This window comes from Dendrobates tinctorius, unplaced genomic scaffold (genome assembly GCF_039654945.1).
Source record: "Dendrobates tinctorius isolate UK_male_01 unplaced genomic scaffold, ASM3965494v1 ptg000232l, whole genome shotgun sequence".
NCBI lineage: Eukaryota > Metazoa > Chordata > Amphibia > Anura > Dendrobatidae > Dendrobates > Dendrobates tinctorius.
The window spans coordinates 2,587,974-2,612,961 of NW_027361899.1; the positions used below are offsets into that span (position 1 = coordinate 2,587,974).

The window sequence follows — 24,988 nt, forward strand, 5'->3', positions numbered from 1 at the left end:
TAGGAAGCTGTCCTCATGTGAAAGGAATTATTCAGTTGTGGAGAAAGAGTGCTTGGCCATAAAGTGGGCCATGGACACATTACGGTACTATCTGGTAGGATGTAAATTTAGATTGGTATCTGACCATGCCCCACTCAGATGGATGAGGGGAGCAAAGAGTAAAAATGCTAGGGTCACCTGCTGGTTCTTAGTCCTGCAAGACTTCACCTTCCATGTTGGAGCAGGGAAGCTACATGGTAATGCCGATGCCCTCTCAAGAATCCCTTGTCTGGTAGTAGAAAGTGCCAAGCCCCATGGCTTTAGGCAGGGGGGAGGTATGTAAGGAGGCTAATGACTGTGTAATCGATGGGAGGTATGTGTCACAGAGATGGCTGCTCTCTGTGATGTAACACGGAGTACTTTCTTTAGTGCACGTAAGCACTAAGATGTCATTTGGTGCATCTGTTTCTGGGTTGCGGGTAGCTATGAGAGATGGGCAGGTCTGACTACCCACATACCTCACTACTGGGTGTGGTTACAGTCTATATAATGGAGACTGTTGTTTGGCACATGGTCTGTGTGTTGGGAGGTAGAAGGCCTTCTGTGTGTGTGGCTCCAGACCGAGCCTGAATGCTGGACATTACCCCAGCTTGTGTGCCCACAGGCCTGGTGGAGCAAAGCCCTGCTATGGACAATTATGCTTTGTTTTTGCGTCATCTAAAGGTTGTTTACTTTTCTGTTTGTGCTTCTGGGTTTATGAAGCAATAAACCCACATGAACTTTTAAAGGAAAGTGCCTCCTGTTTTCCCCGTCGCACCCAAGTGAGTATAACCCTTACAATATACAGTGATTGCGCCAGCAGAATAGTGAGTGCAGCTCTGGAATATAATACAGGAGGTAACTCAGGATCAGTAATGTATATACACAGTGACTGCACCAGCAGAATAGTGAGTGCATCTCTGGGGTATAATACAGGAGGTAACTCAGGATCAGTAATGTATGTACACAGTGACTGCACCAGCAGAATAGTGAGTGCAGCTCTGGGGTATAATACAGGATGTAACTCAGGATCAGTAATGTATGTACACAGTGACTGCACCAGCAGAATAGTGAGTGCAGCTCTGGAATATAATACAGGAGGTAACTCAGGATCAGTAATGTATATACACAGTGACTGCACCAGCAGAATAGTGAGTGCATCTCTGGGGTATAATACAGGAGGTAACTCAGGATCAGTAATGTATGTACACAGTGACTGCACCAGCAGAATAGTGAGTGCAGCTCTGGGGTATAATACAGGATGTAACTCAGGATCAGTAATGTATGTACACAGTGACTGCACCAGCAGAATAGTGAGTGCATCTCTGGGGTATAATACAGGAGGTAACTCAGGATCAGTAATGTATGTACACAGTGACTGCACCAGCAGTATAGTGAGTGCAGCTCTGGGGTATACTGATGTAACTCAGGATCAGTAATGTAATGTATGTACACAGTGACTGCACCAGCAGAATAGTGAGTGCATCTCTGGGGTATAATACAGGAGGTAACTCAGGATCAGTAATGTATGTACACAGTGACTGCACCAGCAGAATAGTGAGTGCAGCTCTGGGGTATAATACAGGATGTAACTCAGGATCAGTAATGTATGTACACAGTGACTGCACCAGCAGAATAGTGAGTGCATCTCTGGGGTATAATACAGGAGGTAACTCAGGATCAGTAATGTATGTACACAGTGACTGCACCAGCAGTATAGTGAGTGCAGCTCTGGGGTATACTGATGTAACTCAGGATCAGTAATGTAATGTATGTACACAGTGACTGCACCAGCAGAATAGTGAGTGCATCTCTGGGGTATAATACAGGAGGTAACTCAGGATCAGTAATGTATGTACACAGTGACTGCACCAGCAGAATAGTGAGTGCAGCTCTGGAGTATAATACAGGATGTAACTCAGGATCAGTGATGTAATGTATGTACACAGTGACTGCACCAGCAGAATAGTGAGTGCATCTCTGGGGTATACTACAGGAGGTAACTCAGGATCAGTAATGTAATGTACAGTATGTACACAGTGACTGCACCAGCAGTATAGTGAGTGCAGCTCTGGGGTATAATACAGGAGGTAACGCAGGATCAGTTATGTAATGTATGTACACAGTGACTGCACCAGCAGAATAGTGAGTGCATCTCTGGGGTATACTACAGGAGGTAACTCAGGATCAGTAATGTAATGTACAGTATGTACACAGTGACTGCACCAGCAGTATAGTGAGTGCAGCTCTGGGGTATAATACAGGATGTAACTCAGGATCAGTAATGTAATGTATGTACATAGTGACTGCACTAGCAGAATAGTGAGTGCAGCTCTGGGGTATAATACAGGAGGTAACGCAGGATCAGTAATGTAATGTATGTACACAGTGACTGCACCAGCAGAATAGTGAGTGCAGCTCTGGAGTATTATATAGGAGGTAACTCAGGATCAGTGATGTAATGTATGTACACAATGACTGCACCAGCAGAATAGTGAGTGCAGATCTGGAGTATAATACAGGATGTAACTCAGGATCAGTGATGTAATGTATGTACACAGTGACTGCACCAGCAGAATAGTGAGTGCATCTCTGGGGTATAATACAGGAGGTAACTCAGGATCAGTAATGTAATGTACAGTATGTACACAGTGACTGCACCAGCAGTATAGTGAGTGCAGCTCTGGGGTATAATACAGGAGGTAACTCAGGATCAGTAATGTAATGTATGTACACAGTGACTGCACCAGCAGAATAGTGAGTGCAGCTCTGGAGCATTATACAGGAGGTAACTCAGGATCAGTAATGTAATGTATGTACACAGTGACTGCACCAGCAGAATAGTGAGTGCAGCTCTGGAGTATAATACAGGATGTAACTCAGGATCAGTAATGTAATGTATGTACACAGTGACTGCACCAGCAGAATAGTGAGTGCAGCTCTGGAGTATATAATACAGGATGTAAATCAGGATCAGTAATGTATGTACACAGTGACTTCACCAGCAGAATAGTGAGTGCAGCTCTGGAGTATAATACAGGATGTAACTCAGGATTAGTAATGTAATGTATGTATACAGTGACTGCACCAGCAGAATAGTGAGTGCAGCTCTGGGGTATAATACAGGATGTAACTCAGGAACAGTAATGTAATGTATGTACACAGTGACTGCACCAGCAGAATAGTGAGTGTAGCTCTGGAGTATAATACAGGAGGTAACTCAGGATCAGTAATGTAATGTATGTACACAGTGACTGCACCAGCAGAATAGTGAGAGCAGCTCTGGGGTATAATACAGGATGTAACTCAGGATCAGTAATGTAATTTATGTACACAGTGACTGCACCAGCAGAATAGTGAGTGCAGCTCTGGGGTATAATACAGGAGGTAACTCAGGATCAGTAATGTAATGTATGTATAAAGTGACTGCACCAGCAGAATAGAGAGTGCAGCTCTGGAGTATAATACAGGATGTAACTCAGGATCAGTAATGTAATGTATGTACACAGTGACTGCACCACAATAATAATAATACATTTTATTTCTAAAGCGCCGACATATTCCGCAGCACTTTACATTTCAGAGGGGATTTGTACAGACAATAGACATTACAGCATAACAATAATCATATACAGTAGATTATAACAGATACCAAGAGGAGTGAGGGCCCTGCTCGCAAGCTTACAGTCTATGAGGAAAGAGGTAGACACGAAAGGTGGGTGGTAACAGTTGCCCTGATTGTATGGACCAGCCATAATGTTAAGTGTGTAACAGTACAGACACAGAGGGCTAATGGATGCATAAAGCATGTGGGAACATGATGCGGGAAATCTGGTTATGGTAAAACTTTTGGCTGTGCCACACAGGGATAGATTAGGTTAATGTGTTGAGGCGATAGGCCAGTCTGAATAAATGAGTTTTCAGGGCACGCTTAAAATTGTGGGATTGGGGACTAATCGTATTGACCTGGGAAGTGCATTCCAAAGAATTGGCGCGGCACGTGTAAAGTCTTGGAGACGGGAGTGGGAGGTTCTGACTATTGAGGATACTAACCTCAGGTCATCAGCAGAATGGAGGGCGCGGGTAGGGTGGTATACTGAAACAAGGGAGGAGATGTAGGGTGGTGCTGAGCCATGGAGGGCTTTGTGGGTGAGGGTAATAAGTTTGTACTGAATTCTGGAGTGGATGGGTAGCCAGTGTAATGACTGGCACAAGGTAGAGGCATCGGTGTAACGATTGGTGAGGAATATGATCCTGGCTGCAGCATTCAAGACAGATTGGAGAGGGGAGAGTTTGGTAAGAGGGAGACCGATTAGAAGAGAGTTACAATAGTCGAGACGAGAATGAATAAGAGAAACAGTCAGAGTTTTTGCGGAGTCAAAAGTAAGAAAAGGTCGAATTCTAGAAATGTTTTTGAGGTGCAGATGACAAGAGCGAGCCAGTGATCGAATGTGGGGGGCAAAGGAAAGCTCGGAATCAAGTATGACCCCAAGACAGCGGGCATGTTGCTGGGGAGTAATAGTGGAACCACACACAGAAATGGCAATGTCGGGTATAGGTACATTAGTAGAGGGAGGAAACACAAGGAGTTCAGTCTTTGACAGGTTCAGTTTCAGATATAGTGAGGACATGATATTAGACACAGCGTTTAGAGAATCGCCGGTGTTTTCTAGAAAGGCTGGCGTGATGTCAGGAGAAGAAGCGTATAATTGGGTGTCGTCAGCATAGAGATGGTACTGGAAACCAAATCTACTGATTGTATGACCAATAGGGGCAGTGTACAAGGAGAAGAGGAGGGGGCCTAGAACCGATCCTTGAGGAACCCCAACAGTAAGGGGAAGGTGAGAGGAGGTGGAACCGGCAAAAGATACAGTAAAGGAGCGGTCGGAGAGATAGGAGGAGAACCAGGAGAGAACGGTGTCCTTGAGGCCAATGGAACGGAGCATAGTGAGGAGGAGCTGATGATCTATTCTGCACCAGCAGAATAGTGAGTGCAGCTCTGGGGTATAATACAGGATGTAACTCAGGATCAGTAATGTAATGTATGTACACAGTGACTGCACCAGCAGAATAGTGAGAGCAGCTCTGGAGTATAATACAGGAGGTAACTCAGGATCAGTAATGTAATGTATGTACACAGTGACTACACCAGCAGAATAGTGAGTGCAGCTCTAGGGTATAATACAGGATGTAACTCAGGATCAGTAATGTATGTACACAGTGACTGCACCGGCAGAATAGTGAGTGCAGCTCTTGGGTATAATACAGGATGTAACTCAGGATCAGTAATGTAATGTATGTACACAGTGACTGCACCAGTGGAATAGTGAGTGCAGCTCTGGAGTATAATACAGGATGTAACTCAGGATCAGTAATGTAATGTATGTACATAGTGACTGCACCAGCAGAATAGTGAGTGCAGCTCTGGGGTATAATACAGGATGTAACTCAGGATCAGTAATGTAATGTATGTACACAGTGACTGCACCAGCAGAATAGTGAGTGCAGCTCTGGAGTATAATACAGGAGGTAACACAGGATCAGTAATGTAATGTATATACACAGTGACTGCACCAGCAGAATAGTGAGTGCAGCTCTGGGGTATAATACAGGACGTAACTCAGGATCAGTAATGTAATGTATGTACATAGTGACTGCACCAGCAGAATAGTGAGTGCAGCTCTGGAGTATAATACAGGATGTAACTCAGGATCAGTAATGTAATGTATGTACACAGTGACTGCACCAGCAGAATAGTGAGTGCAGCTCTGGAGTATAATACAGGAAGTAACTCAGGATCAGTAATGTAATGTATGTACACAGTGACTGCACCAGCAGAATAGTGAGTGCAGCTCTGGGGTATAATAGAATTGTTTTTAAAGTGACTTGAAATTTAATGTAGACTCTACACACAACTAGTGGATGATGTTGAAAGGTGAATATACATTTTGATACTAACAATATATCAAATTATATGGTTCTGGCATTATGTTATAAAACTAAAAAAAGTTCTTTGTTTTTGGACTATGTGACAGATAGCAACTCTTCCATTTCTGTTACTATTTCATCAAGTGGTGTTGGGAGTCAGGATCGGTCTTCTAACCAAGAAAGTCCATCGCAAGGTAATAAATAACATCACATTAAGGGAACCTCTCATTTGGTTTTCTCATTCCAATCTATTGACAAAATGTTCCACATCTATCCTGTTAATTACACCTCAAATAATTAAGAAAATTATCATTAAACATCTGTAGCGCTGTATGTTAAGGGCCTTTTACACATAGCGATGTCACTAAAGCATCACCGATTTTGTGACGCAGCAGCGATACCGCTAGCGATACCGCTACATGTGATACTCACCTCCGACCGGCTCCCCCACTGGTTATCGCTGATCGCGCGAGAACGGCCGGGTCCATTTCTCGTCGTCGGCTTCCTGCTGGCGCAGACGAGCGATCCATGGACGTGGGCAAAAGACGGTCGTCATCGCCGCGTCAGACAGGTGAGTGACGACCGCCGACCGCTGCTGCGTCGCTGGTGAGATCTTCCTGTGTGGCAGCTCACTAGCGACCATTTAGCGATGCACCAGCGATCCTGACCGGGTCGTATCGTTATCGGAATCGCTGGTGCATCGCTAAATGTAACGGGACCCTTAACGAGCAGGGTTGTCCAATGAGTGTGTCCAGATGACACATCAACACATCAATCAGGGGCAAATGTACATCAGGCGACAGGTGGTCCAGACACCGTGTGCTCCTCTTAACCCATCATGTGATCAGTTTGTATGACACCTTATTTCTGTATGTATCCTAACAATCCATAATGTGAGCAGTAGTGTATATCGCCCCACGGGTCTGTATGTGACAACACGAAATGCAATGGTGGGTCCAAATTTTTCTGCACCCTGGCCAAAAATTCACTTTGGCTGCACCCTCGTTTACACATTTTAAGCGGTTTGAGTAGTTGTCAAGTGACCGCTTATATGCGATTTGCATACTTTGTCACGTACCAACGAGCTGCTTTTCCTACATTTCTCAATGTTCAGTGAAAAACTACAGCCCCAGCTTCACTGCGAGAATCAGGACGAGAAGCTCGTCATCACATAACCATAAGTAGTAAAATGACATGTAAGCGGTCATATGATGACCACTGGAATCAGCAAGTAAAGCCGAATCCCGACAGGGAGGACATTATACGCTGTTGGATTTGATTACACTCCTTCATTTTATAGTTCGTGCTCCTAACATAAATCCAGAGGAAGCAATCCTTAACTTGTCAAATGTCACAATACTAACATCACAATATTCAGTATAATGTGATCTGAAGATATGGATTGTTACATGTGTACAGGGTCTGGAACCAATAACAGTACAGAATTATATCAGCAGAACCATCAAATATAAATGTATACATCACCAGAACCACCAGCAGGACAGGACTATTTCACATCACCCACCAACACTACATGTATACATCACCAGAACAAACAACAATACAGAAAAACATCACCAAACCCACCAACAATAAAGAAATTCTACATCACAACGACCATGGTTCAGGAATACATCACCAGAGCCACCATCAGTATAGAAATACATCACCAGAACCACCATCAACACATGAATACATCACCAGAACCGCCATCAACACATGTATACATCACCAGAACCACCAACAGGACAGGAATATTTCACATCAACCACCAACAATACATGAATACATCCCAGAACAAACAACAATACAGAAAAACATCACCAAACCCACCAACAATAAAGAAATTCTACATCACAACCACCATGGTTCAGGAATACATCACCAGAGCCGCCATCAGTATAGAAATACATCACCAGAACCATCAACAGGACAGGAATACATCAATAGAACTACCATCAGAACAGAGAAAAATCACCAATTCTACCATCAGTACATGAACACATCACCAGAACCACCAACAATAGATGAACACATCACCAGAACCGCCAATACTCAAATATATTGCCAGAACCACCAACAATACAAAAATGCAGCATCACAGTAACTCCACCAGCAGAATAGTGAGTGCAGCTGTGGATTATAATGCAGGATGTAACTCAGGATCCGTAATGTAATGTACATAGTGACTGCACCAGCAGAATAGTGAGTGCAGCTCTGGAGTATAATACAGGATGTAACTCAGGATCAGTAATGTATGTACACAGTGACTGCACCAGCAGAATAGTGAGTGCAGCTCTGGAGGATAATACAGGATGTAACTCAGGATTAGTAATGTAATGTATGTACACAGTGACTGCACCAGCAGAATAGTGAGTGCAGCTCTGGGGTATAACACAAGGTGTAACTCATGATCAGTAATGTAATGTATGTACACAGTGACTGCACCAGCAGAATACTGAGTGCAGCTCTGGGGTATAATACAGGGTGTAACTCAGGATCAGTAATGTAATGTATGCACACAGTGACTGCACCAGCAGAAAAGTGAGTGCAGCTCTGGAGGATAATACAGGATGTAACTCAGGATCAGTAATGTAGTGTATGTACACAGTGACTGCACCAGCAGAATAGTGAGTGCAGCTCTGGAGGATAATACAGGATGTAACTCAGGATTAGTAATGTAATGTATGTACACAGTGACTGCTCCAGCGGAATAGTGAGTGCAGCTCTGGAGGATAATACAGGATGTAACTCAGGATCAGTAATGTATGTACGTACACAGTGACTGCACCAGTAGAATAGTGAGTGCAGCTCTGGAGGATAATACAAGATGTAACTCAGGATTAGTAATGTAATGTATGTACACAGTGACTGCACCAGCAGAATAGTGAGTGCAGCTCTGGGGTATAACACAAGGTGTAACTCAGGATCTGTAATGTAATGTATGTACACAGTGACTGCACTAGCAGAATAGTGAGTGCAGCTCTGGAGTATAATACAGGATGTAACTCAGGATCAGTAATGTAATGTATGTACACAGTGACTGCACCAGCAGAATAGTGAGTGCAGCTCTGGGGTATAATACAGGATGTAACTCAGGATCAGTAATGTAATGTATGTACACAGTGAGTGCACCAGCAGAATAGTGAGTGCAGCTCTGGAGTATAATACAGGATGAAACTCAGGATCACTAATGTATGTACAAAGTGACTGCACCAGCAGAATAGTGAGTGCAGCTCTGGAGTATAATATAGGAAGTAACTCAGAATCAGTAATGTAATGTATGTACACAGTGACTGCAGCAGCAGAATCGTGAGTGCAGCTCTGGGGTATAATACAGGATGTATCTTAGGTTCAGTAATGTAATGTATGTACACAGTGACTGCACCAGCAGAATAGTGAGTGCAGCTCTGGAGTATAATACAGGAAGTAACTCAGGATCAGTAATGTAATGTATGTACACAGTGACTGCACCAGCAGAATAGTGAGTGCAGCTCTGGGGTATAATAGAATTGTTTTTAAAGTGACTTGAAATTTAATGTAGACTCTACACACAACTAGTGGATGATATTGAAAGGTGAATATACATTTTGATACTGACAATATATCAAATTATTAGGTTCTGGCATTATGTTATGAAACTAAAAAAACGTTATTTGTTTTTGGACTATGTGACAGATAGCAACTCTTCCATTTCTGTTACTATTTCATCAAGTGGTGTTGGGAGTCAGGATCGGTCTTCTAACCAAGAAAGTCCATCGCAAGGTAATAAATAACATCACGTTAAGGGAACCTCTCATTTGGTTTTCTCATTCCAATCTATTGACAAAATGTTCCACATCTATCCTGTTAATTACACCTCAAATAATTAAGAAAATTATCATTAAACATCTGTAGCGCTGTATGTTAAGGGCCTTTTACACATAGCGATGTCACTAAAGCATCACCGATTTTGTGACGCAGCAGCGATACCGCTAGCGATACCGCTACATGTGATACTCACCTCCGACCGGCTCCCCCACTGGTTATCGCTGATCGTACGAGAACGGCCTGGTCTATTTCTCGTTGTCGGCTTCCTGCTGGCGCCGACGAGCGAGCCATGGACGTGGGCGAAAGACGGTCGTCATCGCCGCGTCAGACAGGTGAGTGACGACCGCCGACCGCTGCTGCATCGCTGGTGAGATCTTCCTGTGTGGCAGCTCACTAGCGACCATTTAGCGATGCACCAGCGATCCTGACCGGGTCGTATCGTTATCGGGATCGCTGGTGCATCGCTAAATGTAACGGGACCCCTACACTCCACCAGCAGAAAAGTGAGCGCAGCTCTGGGGTATAATACAGGATGTAACTCAGGAACAGTAATGTAATGTATGTACACAGTGACTGCACCAGCAGAATAGTGAGTACAGCTCTGGAGTATAATACAGGGTGTAACTCAGGATCAGTAATGTAATGTATGTACACAGTGACTGCACCAGCAGAATAGTGAGTGCAGCTCTGGGGTATAATACAGGATGTAACTCAGGATCACTAATGTAATGTATGTACACAGTGACTGCACCAGCAGAATAGTGAGTGCAGCTCTGGAGTATAATACAAGATGTAACTCAGGATCAGTAATGTAATGTATGTACACAGTGACTGCACCAGCAGAATAGTGAGTGCAGCTCTGGAGTATAATACAGGAGGTAACTCAGGATCAGTAATGTATGTACACAGTGACTGCACCAGCAGAATAGTGAGTGCAGCTTTGGAGTATAATACAGGATGTAACTCAGGATCAGTAATGTAATGTATGTACACAGTGACTGCACCAGCAGAATAGTGAGTGCAGCTCTGGGGTATAATACAGGATGTAACTCAGGATCAGTAATGTGTCATGGTTTGAATAGGGTTCTTGCCCTGCAGTCACAGGGTTAAGTGTTCATGGCCTCTTTCTGGATCTGGGAGGAGTATTTATACTCACTCTTTACCAGGGTTCTCTGTCAGCTATACTGTTGTTCTGGTGTGTCTGACCCCTGGTGTGCGTGTATTCTGCATTGCTTGTTTGCTTCCCGTGTATGACCCGGCCTGTTCCCTCACTCTGTACTCCGTCTCTCGCTTTGGTACTATTGTCTTTTCTGGTTCTGACCTCCCGACTTGGCTATCGTTACTCCGTTACAGTTTGTCCCTATTGTACTGTCTATTGCCCGTTCTGGTTTTCTGACCTATTGCTATGTCCTGACTATCCATTCTGTCTAACCCTTTGGTACTGTATTGCTATCTTGTGCTTTGACCCTGGCTTCATCTGGTTTCTGTCTCTGTCTATGCCCCTTGGTAACATTGTCCTGTAGTTACCTTTCTAGGAGTTTCCCTGCAGCTTCTGGCTCTGTGGAGCTTAGGTCACACCCCCAGCAGTCACATGCTTCAGGTCCTGATACTCTGAAGCACGCATCGTCACCGCTGCTGCCCTGCTCCACAGGTATCTTTGAGCAAGTGCAGTGTGGTGTTCCTGACATTATAGCTGACCATTTTGTTATCCTCATGGATCCCATACAAGCTCAAATGTTCCACAAACTTAATGTGGAACAGCGCACGATGGCCCAGACCCAGCAACAGTTGGTGGATACTGTGCAGGGGGCTGTCGCTACAGGGGCTTCTAGTGCTGGGGATAGAGATGTGTCATTGGCATTCCCTGAATCTCTGGTCAAATTGCCAGACCCTTTCTCAGGGGATAAAAGGGAGTTCAGGTCTTTCAGAGAAGGATGCAAGCTTTTTTTTTCTCTGAGGCCCCGCTCCTCCGGTGATGAGTTCCAGAGGGTGGGGGTCGTCATTTCCCTACTTCGGGGGGCTCCACAGGCATGGGCTTTCTCTCTCTTCCTCTACTCCTGAACGCATGTCTGTGAATTTGTTCTTTGAGGCTCTGGGGTACATTTAATAACTTAATAACTGTCTACAAATATCTAAAGGGCTGTCACATTGTAGAAGGATCAACTTTATTCTCATTTGCACAAGGAAAGACTAGAAACAATGGGATGAAACTGAATGGGAGGAGACACAGATTAGATATTAGAAAAAACTTTTTGACAGTTAGAGTGATCAATGAGTGGAACAGGCTGCCACGAGAAGTGGTGAGTTCTCCTTCAATGGAAGTCTTCAAACAGAGGCTGGACAGACATCTGACTGGGATGATTTAGCGAATCCTGCTTTGAGCAGGGGGTTGGACCAGATGGCCCAGGAGGTCCCTTCCAACTCTACGATTCTATGATTAATGATGAGCCTGATAGAGTGCGTCTGGCAGAGGATATGGTGATGAGTGTGACACAGGGGAGGAACTCTGCTGAATGGTTCTGCTCTGAGTTCAGACGCTGGGCAGCGGAGGTCTCCTGGGATGATGCTGCCCTCCGGGGTTTGTTCTGTAGAGGCCTGTCCGAACGTTTGAAAGATGCCCTAGCCCTTCATCCTCAACCGGATTCTTTGGAGGACGCTATGATCCAGGCTGTCCGCATGGACCATAGGCTGCGGGCGAGAGGGGTCATGCTGCAGGAGACTCCTTTATTCTCCAATCTGAGAGACTCTGCATCTAGTCCTGGGCCCATGGAGGTTGGTGCCACGTCATTGAAGGAAAAAGAGAGGAGACACCGTAGAAACAACCAATTGTGCTTTTACTGTGGATCCGCTGGACATTGGAGAAGGAACTGTCCTTCTTGCCCTTCTTCAGTGAAGCTGTCAGGAAATCGATTGAGTCTGGGCAACAATCGAGGAGGTTGCCCAGACTCCCAGGTACCCTTTTCCTCACTTACTAAAATTCTGCTTCCGGTGGAACTAGAACTTACAGGCGGTCCGGTTGAGACTACCGCCTTTGTTGACTGTGGTTCTTCTATTAATCTGATCGATGCCAAAGTTGTGACTTTTCATAAGATAGGGACAGTCAGGTTAAAAGATCCTGTTAAAATCGTAGCAATTGATTCTTCTCCTATCACCCAGGAGGGAATTTGTTTCATGACTGATACCTTTTCTCTGAAAATGGGTTCCACTCACGTGGTAAAATTAAGGTGTTTTGTTATAAATAATCTGCCGGCTGGACTGGTACTGGGTATGCCTTGGCTTCAACGTCACAATCCTACTATTGACTGGGTCACGGGGGAGATCATTCAGTGGGGTTGTATGGCTAACGGTCTATGTTGTAACTTGACAACTCTTGTCACCCCAGTAAAATCTGTGTCAGTGTTGTCTGTCGATCTGGAAGTTATTCCGGAGTACCTGAAAGATTTTGAAGACGTATTTTCTGAAAGTGAGGCTGAGGCGCTACCACCACATATACCCTTTGATTGTGCCATTAATCTAGTCCCTGGAGCTAAGTTACCCAAGTCTCGCCTGTTCAGTTTGTCCGGGCCCGAACGTCTAGCCATGAAGGAGTACATTACTGAAAGTCTCCGCAAAGGGCATATTAGGCCTTCTGTTTCACCTGTGGCAGCGGGCTTCTTTTTTGTTAAGAAAAAAGATGGTGGTTTGCGGCCGTGCCTCGACTTTCGGGAATTAAACAAAATTACTGTGAAAAATACATACCCTCTCCCCCTAATTCCTGATCTATGTAACCAACTCACCGGGGCCAAGTGGTTCTCTAAACTGGATTTACATGGGGCATACAGCCTTATAAGAGTCAGGGAAGGTGAAGAATGGAAAACAGCATTCCTGACGACTGAAGGGCTGTTCGAAAACTTGGTTATGCCCTTTGGTCTCACCAACGCTCCTGCTGTTTTTCAGAATTTTATTAATGTAATTTTCTCTGATTTAATTAGTCGTTTTGTGGTTATCTATTTGGATGACATTCTGGGTACTCGGTGGACAGTCAATCTCACTTGCACCATTTGCGGATGGTTCTCATGAGACTGAGGGAGAATCATTTGTATGCCAAGTTGGAAAAATGCTCATTTTTCATGCAAGAAGTATCCTTTCTGGGGTTGATTGTGTCAGGGGAGGGGTTCCGCATGGATCCTAAGAAGGTCCAGGCTGTTACGGAGTGGGTGCAGCCTCATGACTTGAAAGGGTTGCAGCGATTTTTGGGCTTTGCCAACTTTTATAGAAAATTTATTAAGGGCTTCTCGCAGGTGGTAAAGCCTCTAACGGACCTCACTCTCAAGGGAGCTGATGTAAAAAATTGTTCTGTAGCTGCAAAAAATTCTTTCATGACATTAAAAAAGTGCTTTTCTTCAGCCCCTGTATTGGTACAACCCGACCCGTCAAGACCTTTTGTCGTGGAGGTTGACGCCTCGGAAGTAGGAGTGGGGGCAGTTTTGTCTCAGGGCCCTCCTACCCTTACTAATCTGAGGCCTTGCGCCTTCTTCTTTAAAAAATTTTCCTCTGCTGAGAGAAATTACGTTGTTGGAAATAGAGAGTTGTTGGCGGTAAAGTTGGCTTTTGAAGAATGGAGGCATTTCCTGGAGGGGGTGTTCATCCCATTACAGTCATCACTGATCACAAAAATTTGGCCTATATCGAGTCTGCCAAGAGACTGACCCCCAGACAGGCTCGGTGGGCGCTTTTTTTTTTTCTCGATTTCAGTTTACCACCACATTCCGCCCGGGATCTAAAAACATCAAGGCTGATGCCTTATCCTGAAGCTTTGATTCGGTGTCCCCTCCAGAACCTCCCTCCTCCATTCTTCAGCCAGGAGTAGTGGTGGCCGAAATCTCATCTGAGTTACAGAGAGGGATTTTGGAGGCCCAGACTCAGGCTCCGGGTGGTAAACCCCCGGGTAAATTGTTTGTACCGGAACGTTTCCGTCTCGGACTTATGCAGGAATTTCACGATTCTATGTTGAGTGCTCATCCTGGGATTGCAGCTACCCGGGGGGCAATTGCGAGGGGTTTCTGGTGGCCCTCTATGGTAACAGACATTAAAAAGTTTGTGACTGCATGTGGGGTGTGCGCTCGTTCTAAAAGTTCTCAGGTTCGGCCGGGGAGTTGGTGCCTTTGCCAATTTCGGATAGACGTTGGACACATTTGTCCATGAATTTTATCACAAATCTTCCTCCTTCCAGGGGCAACTCGGTGATATGGGTGGTGGTGGATAGGTTTTCAAAACAAGCCCACTTTGTACCTCTCCCCACATTACCATCTGCTGAAACCCTGGCCCGCTTATTTATGCAGCATATAATTAGGTTGCATGGAGTGCTTATGAATGTGGTGTCAGACAGAGGGGTACAGTTTGTAGCCTGGTTCTGGAGGGCTTTTTGCAAAAAGCTGGGGATTTCGTTGTCCTTCTCCTCTGCCTATCACCCAGAGTCTAATGGACAGACTGAGCGCATGAACCAATCGTTGGAGCAGATTCTGAGATGCTTGGCCTCTTCCAGGCAGGAGGACTGGTGTGAGGTATTGCCCATGGCAGAGTTTGCATTCAACGGTCGTGTGAGTCAATCTACTGGGAAGTCTCCCTTTCAGATCAACTATGGGTTTAACCCACATTTTGGAGAGTTTTCCCACATGGATACAGGTTGTCCTGGAGCTGAGGGTGCGACACAACGTCTTAGAATTCTTTGGAGGGAGGTTCAGAGGAATATTTCCAAGGCCCAGGAAAACTATAAGCAGTTTGCTGACAGGAGGAGGGGGCCAGGTCCAACATTTGTAGTAGGGGAGAAGGTGTGGCTATCCACCCGCAATATCAAGCTTAAGATACCATCTATAAAGCTGGGCCCCAAGTTTATTGGCCCATACAAAGATGTGGAGGTTGTTAACCCAGTAGCCTACCGACTGCAGCTGCCCACCTCCTTTAAAATTTCTGATGTCTTCCACAGGTCCCTGTTAAAGCCTGTGCGTACGGTGAGAGAAGATCCCTCATCAAATGCTCCGCCAGTGCTGGTAGAGGGGCAGCTGGAGTATGAAGTAGGGTGCATTGTTGACTCCTGGTGGGTGCGCCGGAGACTCCAGTATCTGATACACTGGAAGGGGCACTGTTATGAATGGGTCACTGAGGAGGAAAAAACCTAAACATGCTAAGCCCAGAAAAACCAGAGAGGTTGGTAACGATGCAGATTGCAGATCCCTGATCTTACCACACAACTAGAAGCAGCCGTGGAGCGTGCCTACGATGAACCTAGACGCCTCGTCACGGCCGGAGGACTAAATAAGCCTAAAGCAAGAAAAGGGAAAACTAACTGCCCCAGAGCAGACCCCAAAGGAATAAACAGCCCCCACACATGTGTTGACGGTGAAACAAGATGAAAACACAAACACAGGTAGGAAAATAGGCTGAGCAAACGATGGGGCCCAAACTAACTAGAAAGGAGAGGAAAGGAAAGACACTGTCTGCAATCTGCAAAAAACCCTACAAAAATAATGTCCAACACTTCTGATAGCAAAAATAACCCTGAAGTCACTAGACTTCGCCCACTATATCAGCACTCTGAAATATTCAGAGAAAAAGAGGCCAAATAAGGGACAAAAAGCAAATTGGCAAACACAGATAAATAAGAGTGGAAATACAGCACAGCCCATGCCGGGGCTGGCTGACCACAAAAAACTGAATAAACCAACAAAATCAAGTGTGAACATTAACAGAGAAACTTAGCTTGAGCTGACTGGAACAGAGCTGAGAACCAAGACCTGACAAGCAAGAAGGAATCACCAGCAACTGAATAGGGCGTCGGCTGCCTTAAATCCAATCTGAGACTCCTGAAGTCCAATCGTCATCCTCATTCTCAGGTGGCAGATCACCACCGATCAAATCAGCCTCACTACCTCCTGTTACCACCAGAGGGAGTCTGGAAGGAGAACTCACAACTGGTGAACCAGAGAATGAACTCACAACAGTACCCCCCCTTGAGGAGGGGTCACCGAACCCTCATCCACGCCACCAGGCCGATCAGGATGGGCCCGGTGAAAAGCACGAACCAATCTATTGGCATGAGTATCAGAGGCAGAGACCCAAGAATTATCCTCCTGACCATAACCCTTCCATTTGACCAAATACTGGAGTCTCCGTCTAACCAAACGAGAATCCAATATTTTCTCTACCTCATATTCCCCATTGCCCTCAACCAACACAGGGTCAGGAGGTGCCGCCACAGGAACTACTGGCTCAACAAACCTCTTCAACAGAGATTTGTGAAATACGTTATAGATCTTGAACGTAACTGGAAGAGTCAATCGAAACGAAACAGGATTAAGAATTTCCAAAATCCTATAAGGCCCAATAAATCTTGGCTTAAACTTAGGAGATGCAACCTTCATAGGAATATTCTTAGACGACAACCAAACCATATCACCCACTTTAAACCGGGGACCAATTGTCCTATGCCGGTTGGAAAATCGCTGGGCCTTTTCCTGAGAGAGTGATAACTTATCCACCACTTGGTCCCATATCTGCTGCATTCTCTTAACCACAGTGTCCACACCTGGGCAGGACGAAGATTCCACTTGCCCTGAAGAGTATCGAGGATGAAACCCAAAATTACAGAAAAAGGGTGACATCAAAGTGGCAGAACTAGCTCTATTGTTCAGCGCGAATTCAGCCAAGGGTAAAAATGAGACCCAATCATCCAGATCAGCAAATATAAAACATCTCAAATAAGACTCCAAGGTCTGGTTTGTTCTCTCAGTCTGTCCATTGGTCTGGGGATGAAACGCGGAGGAGAAGGATAACTGAATTCCCAAATTGGAACAAAAGGCTTTCCAAAATCTGGAAACAAACTGGACTCCTCTGTCAGACACAATGTTCTCAGGAATCCCATGTAACCGAACCACCTGTTGTAAAAACAAGGGCACCAACTCAGCGGAAGATGGCAACTTTGGGAGTGGTACAAGATGGACCATCTTCGAAAATCTATCACAAATCACCCAGATAACAGTCATTCTCTGAGAGACAGGAAGAACAGAAATAAAATCCATTGAGATATGGGTCCATGGCCTCTTGGCCACCGGCAAGGGCATCAGCAGCCCACTAGAACAAGAACAGGGTTTAGACCGAGAACAAGTCCCACAGGACTGTACAAAATTCCTGACGTCACGAGATAAGGCAGACCACCAAAAGGACCGACTCACCAAATCTCTGGTACCAAAAATACCTGGATGACCAGCCAATGCGGAGCAATGAATTTCAGACATCACTCTCTTTCTCCACTGGTCAGGAACATACAATTTTCCCATAGGGCAACGCTCAGGTTTATCCTCCTGAAATTCCTCCAGAGCACGTCTCAAATCGGGCGAAATGGCAGAAAGAACTACCCCTTCCCCTAGGGTGGTAGTAGGCTCGGTCACACTAAGAGAATCGGCAAATAAACTCCTAGAAAGGGCGTGTGCCTTAACATTCTTAGTGCCCGGAAGAAAAGAGAGCACAAAATTAAAACGCGTGAAAAACAAGACCCATCTAGCCTGTCTAGGATTCAAGCGTTTGGCCGACTCCAAATAAATCAAATTCTAGTGATCGGTGAGGACCACAACTTGATGTCTCCACTCCTCAAATGCCGACTTCATGGCCAACAATTCCCGATTCCCCACGTCATAGTTGCGTTCAGATGGAGAGAACTTTCCAGAAAAGAAGGCACAGGGATTCATCTTAGTTGTCACAGGGTCTTTCTGGGACAAAACAGCTCCTGCACCAATCTCAGAAGCATCTACCTCTACCTGAAATGGAAGTGAGACATCGGGTTGCCGTAAAACTGGAGCTGAAGTAAATCTCCGCTTAAGCTCCTGAAATGCTGAGACAGCCTCAGGAGACCAATTCAGCACATCAGCGCCCTTCTTGGTCAGATCAGTCAGTGGTTTGACAATACAAGAAAAATTACCTATAAATTTAGGATAGAAATTAGCAAAACCCTAAAACTTCTGGAGGGCCTTCAAAGAAGTGGGCTGAACCCAATCATAAATGGCCTGTACCTTGGCCGGGTCCATTTCAATAGTCGATGGAGATAAAATAAATCCCAAAAATGAAATCCTCTGTACACCAAAGAGGCATTTTGATCCCTTAACAAACAGGGAATTCTCCCTCAAAATCCGGAACACAGTCCGGACGTGTTCCACATGAGAATCCCAATCACTAGAAAAGATCAAAATATCATCCAGATAGATGATCAAAAACTTATCCACAAAGTCTCGGAAAATATCATTCATAAAGGACTGGAAGACAGAAGGGGCATTAGTGAGCTCAAAAGGCATCACCAGGTACTCAAAATGTCCCTCCGGAGTATTAAACGTCGTCTTCCATTCATCCCCGTGCTTGATGCGAATAAGATTATACACCCCCTGAGGTCAAGCTTAGTAAACCAGCAAGCACCTTTAACTCTGGAGAATAAATCAGACATCAGAGGTAACGGGTACTGATATTTAACCGTCATCTTGTTAAGGGAAAGATAATCAATACACGGTCTTAATGAACCATCTTTCTTGGCCACAAAAAAAAACCCCAGCACCTAAGGGTGAAGAGGATGGTCTAATATGACCCTTCTCCAATGACTCCTTAATACAGGATCCCATAGCATCATGTTCGGGTACTGATAAGTTGAAAAGCCGACCCTTGGGAAATTTACACCCAGGCATCAACTCAATTGCACAGTCGTAACTCCTATGAGGAGGCAAAGACACAGACTTACTCTCACTAAATACATCAGAAAAATCAGCCAGATAATCAGGAATATCATGAGACTGAGGAGAGGTGGAGAAAACAGGAGCGTCCCTAAGAATACACTGACAACCCCAACTCACCAAAGACCCAGATTTCCAATCCAAAACTGGATTATGAGTTTGCAACCAAGGAAAACCCAGAACAATAGTATCATGCAAATTATGCAGCACCAAAAATTTACAATTTTCTTGGTGGTCTGGGGCAACCCGCATCGTCACCTGGGTCCAAAATTGAGGTTTATTCTCCGCCAAAGGAGTAGCATCAATACCTCTCAAAGGAATAGGCGTCCGCAGAGGCGTCATGGAAAAACCACAACGTTTAGCAAAGTCCAAATCCATCAGATTCAATGCTGCTCCTGAATCCACAAAAGCCTTAGTGGAAAACGTGGATAAGGAGCAGATCAGTGTAATTGCCAAAAGAAACTTAGGTTGTACACTGCCCACAGCAAATGTGTGTGCAAAACGTTTCTCTCGTTTAGGGCAGACAGAAATAGTATGAGAGACGTCTCCACAGAAAAAACACAGCTTATTACGCCTTCTAAACTCCCGACGTTGCGCCCTAGACAAAACCCCATCACATTGCATAGGTTCAGACATTTGTTCAAAAGGTGGCAGCGCCTCCCGTGTAGTTTTACGTTCACGTAAACGCCGATCAACCTGAATGGCTAATGACATAGAATCATCCAGACCAGAGGGAACAGGAAATCCCACCATAACATCTTTTACGGTCTCTGATAAACCCTTCCGAAAGAGAGCTGCCAATGCACTATCATTCCATGTAGTAAGGACCGCCCACTTTCGGGATTTTTGACAGTATAACTCTGCAGAATCCTGACCCTGGTTTAATGCCAACAGGGCTCTCTCAGCTTGATCAACAGCATTAGGTTCATCATACAACAACCCCAAGGCATGAAAAAATGCATCCACATTAGTCAGAATAGGATTTTCAGGTGTCAAAGAAAAAGCCCAATCCTGTGGATCGCCGCGCAGCAAGGAGATGACAATTTTAACCTGCTGCACAGAGCTCCCCGATGAGTTAGGCTTCAAGGCCAGAAATAATTTACAATTATTCTTAAAATTCAGAAATTTAGACCGATCCCCAGAAAACACATCAGGAGTAGGGATCTTAGGTTCAGCAGCATGTGACTGAATGCGGTAGGTGGAAATTCCCTGCACTTCAGCAGCCAGCTGCTCCACACGATCAGACAATTGCTTAATCTCCACTAGGAAAAAGAAAAAAATATCCTCTTATGGCCCCAGAGAAAAAGAGGAAAAGATATATATGTATACAAAATAAAAATTCTGACACTTTTTTTTTTTAACAACTTTTTCCTGTTTTTGAGTACCCTGAACATGCTGAATACTTTAGATAAACTCAGATAAACGTGTCTTACCTTTGCATCAATCCAATACTCGAAGGCATCACCCCCCGATATTACACACAAAGACAGCAGGCTAAGCACCACAGTATCCTCAAAAAAATAAAATAAATACATCACTGCATTAATAATATCCCTTAATTAGCCCCTATGGTAATAATATCCCTCATCCTGACCCCTGTGTGTCTCATTCCTGACTTCAGCCATATTTTCTCTCATCCTGCCCTCATGAGTATCCATTCTGCCCCCATATGATCTCCCGATCCTGCCCCGTCTACATCCTGCCCCATGATCCTGCACCATGTGTCTCCCATCCTGCCCCCCTGTGTCTCACATTCTGCCCCCTCCTGTGTATCACTGTCATATTCTGCCCCCTCCTGTGTCTTACTGTCACATTCTGCCCCCTCCTGTGTCTCACTGTCACATTCTGCCCCCTCCTGTGTCTCACTGTCACATTCTGCCCCCTCCTGTGTCTCACTGTCACATTCTGCCCCTCCTGTGTCTCACTGTCACATTCTGCCCCTCTTGTGTCTCACTGTCACATTCTGCCCTCTCCTGTGTCCTACTTTCACATTCTGCCCCTTCCTGTGTCTTACTGTCACATTCTGCCCCCGTGCCTCACATTCTGCCCCTCCTGTGTCTCACTGTCACATTCTGCCCCTCCTGTGTCTCACTGTCACATTCTGCCCTCTCCTGTGTCTTACTGTCACATTCTGCACCTTCCTGTGTCTTACTGTCACATTCTGCCCCTGTGCCTCACATTCTGCCCCTCCTGTGTATCACTGTCACATTCTGCCCCTCCTGTGTCTCACTGTCACATTCTGCCCCCTCCTGCGTCTCACTGTCACATTCTGCCCCTCCTGTGTCTCACTGTCACATTCTGCCCCTCCTGTTTCCTACTTTCACATTCTGCCCTCTCCTGTGTCCTTTCACATTCTGCACCTTCCTGTGTCTTACTGTCACATTCTGCCCCCGTGCCTCACATTCTGCCCCTCCTGTGTATCACTGTCACATTCTGCCCCCTCCTGTGTCTCACTGTCATATTCTGCCCCCTCCTGTGTCTCACTGTCACATTCTGCCCCCTCCTGTGTCTCACTGTCACATTCTGCCCCTCCTGTGTCTCACTGTCACAGTCTGCCCCTCCTGTGTCTCACTGTCACATTCTGCCCTCTCCTGTGTCTTACTGTCACATTCTGCCCCCGTGCCTCACATTCTGCCCCCTCCTGCATTTCACTTTCACATTCTGCCCCTTCCTGTGTCTTACTGTCACATTCTGCCCCCGTGCCTCACATTCTGCCCCCTCCTGCATCTCACTGTCACATTCTGCCCCCCTCCTGTCTCACTGTCACATTCTGCCCCCTCCTGTGTCTCACTGTCACATTCTGCCCCCTCCTGTGTCTCACTGTCACATTCTGCCCCCTCCTGTGTCTCACTGTCACATTCTGCCCCATGTCTATTCTGCCCCAATGTCTCACATTCTGCCCCCTCCTGTGTCTTACTGTCACATTCTGCCCCCTCCTGTGTCTTATTGTCACATTCTGCCCCTTCCTGTGTCTTACTGTCACATTCTGCCCCATGTCCATTCTGCCCCCATGTCTCACATTTTGCCCCCTCCTGTGTCATTACTGTCACATTCTGCCCCCTCCTGTGTATCACTGTCACATTCTGCCCCATGTCTCACATTCTGCCCCCTCCTGTGTCTCACTGTCACATTCTGCCCCTTGCTGTGTCTTACTGTCACATTCTGCCCCATGTCTTGCATTCTGCCCCATGTCTCACTTTCTGCGCCCTCCTGTGTCTCACTGTCACATTCTGCCCCATCCTGTCTTACTGGCACATTCTGCCCCCATCATGTCTGCATTCTGCCCCATCATATCTGCATTCTGCCTCCATGTCTTGCATTCTGCCCCCATCATGTCTGCATTCTGCCCCCATATCTTGCATTCTGCCCCCATCATGTCTGCATTCTGCCCCATCATGTCTTGCAATCTGCCCCATCATGTCTTGCATTCTGCCCCATCATGTCCAGCATTCTGCCCCCATCATGTCCAGCATTCTGCCCCCATCATGTCCAGCAATCTGCCCCATCATGTCTTGCATTCTGCCCCCATCATGTCTTGCATTCTGCCCCCATCATGTCTTGCATTCTGCCTCCATCATGTCTTGCATTCTGCCCCCATCATGTCTTGCATTCTGCCCCCATCATGTCTTGCATTCTGCCCCCATCATGTCTTGCATTCTGCCCCATCATGTCTTGCATTCTGCCCCCATCATGTCTGCATTCTGCCCCCATCATGTTTGCATTCTGCCCCATCATGTCTTGCATTCTGCCCCATGTCTTGCATTCTGCCCCCATCATGTCCTGCATTCTGCCCCCATCATATCTGCATTTTGCCCCATCATGTCTGCATTCTGCCCCATCATGTCTTGCATTCTGCCCCATCATGTCTTGCATTCTGCCCCATCATATCTGCATTCTGCCCCCATCATACCTGCATTCTGCCCCCATCATATCTGCATTCTGCCCCATCATGTCTTACATTCTGCCCCCATCATGTCTTGAATTCTGCCCCATCATACCTGCATTCTGCCCCCATCATATCTGCATTCTGCCCCCATCATGTCTGCATTCTGCCCCCATCATATCTGCATTCTGCCCCCATCATGTCTGCATTCTGCCCCCATCATGTCTGCATTCTGCCCCATGTCTTGCATTCTGCCCCATCATGTCTGCATTCTGCCCCATCATGTCTGCATTCTGCCCCCATCATGTCTTGCATTCTGCCCCCATCATGTCTTGCATTCTGCCCCATCATATCTGCATTCTGCCCCATCATGTCTTCATTGTACCCTCATCATGTCTGCATTCTGCCCCCATCATGTCTTGTATTCTGCCCCCATCATATCTGCATTCTGCCCCATCATGTCTGCATTCTGCCCCATCATATCTGCATTCTGCCCCATCATGTCTGCATTCTGCCCCCATCATGTCTGCATTCTGCCCCATCATGTCTGCATTCTGCCCCCATCATGTCTTGCATTCTGCCCCCATCATGTCTTGCATTCTGCCCCATCATGTCTGCATTCTGCCCCCATCATGTCTTGCATTCTGCCCCATCATGTCTTGCATTCTGCCCCCATCATGTCTGCATTCTGCCCCCATCATGTCTTGCATTCTGCCCCTATCATGTCTTGCATTCTGCCCCCATCATGTCTTGCATTCTGCCCCCATCATGTCTTGCATTCTGCCCCCATCATGTCTTGCATTCTGCCCCCATCATGTCTTGCATTCTGCCCCATCATGTCTGCATTCTGCCCCCATCATGTCTTGGATTCTGCCCCCATCATGTCTGCATTCTGCCCCAATCATGTCTGCATTCTGCCCCCATCATGTCTTGCATTCTGCCCCCATCATGTCTGCATTCTGCCCCCATCATGTCTTGCATTCTGCCCCCATCATGTCTGCATTCTGCCCCCATCATGTCTTGCATTCTGCCCCCATCATGTCTGCATTCTGCCCCCATCATGTCTTGCATTCTGCCCCCATCATGTCTTGCATTCTGCCCCCATCATGTCTGCATTCTACCCCCATCATGTCTGCATTCTACCCCCATCATATCTGCATTCTGCCCCCATCATGTCTGCATTCTGCCCCCATCATGTCTTGCATTCTGCCCCCATCATATCTGCATTCTGCCCCCATCATGTCTAAATTCTGCCCCCATCATGTCTAAATTCTGCCCCCATCATGTCTTGCATTCTGTTCCCATCATGTCTTGCATTCTGCCCCCATCATGTCTGCATTCTGCCCCCATCATACCTGCATTCTGCCCTCATCATGTCTTGCATTCTGCCCCCATCATGTCTAAATTCTGCCCCCATCATGTCTTGCATTCTGCCCCATCATGTCTTGAATAGTGAGTGCAGCTCTGGGGTATAATACAGGATGTAACTCAGGATCAGTAATGTAATGTATATACACAGTGACTGCACCAGCAGAATAGTGAGTGCAGCTCTGGACACGCCCAGGAAGAGGAGGAGCATCACAGCTGAGCGTCTGCAAGC

The 24,988-nt window shown here is 46.0% G+C and overlaps 1 protein-coding gene across 8 annotated transcripts in view; it reads left to right on the forward strand.

Annotated features, from left to right (window-relative positions):
* LOC141060009 (uncharacterized) overlaps positions 1-24,988 on the forward strand; it is a 106,629-nt gene that overhangs the window by 27,041 nt on the left and 54,600 nt on the right. For 6 of the 8 annotated variants that reach the window (XM_073556260.1, XM_073556257.1, XM_073556259.1 and 3 more), the window contains 2 exons: positions 6,054-6,140; positions 9,625-9,711. In XM_073556260.1, coding sequence (XP_073412361.1) covers positions 6,054-6,140; positions 9,625-9,711 — 174 coding nt within the window. Of the gene's footprint in view, positions 1-6,053; positions 6,141-6,338; positions 8,450-9,624; positions 9,712-9,909; positions 10,143-24,988 lie in introns of those variants that run through there. The other 2 variants (XM_073556258.1, XM_073556261.1) reach the window with 2 other exon arrangements.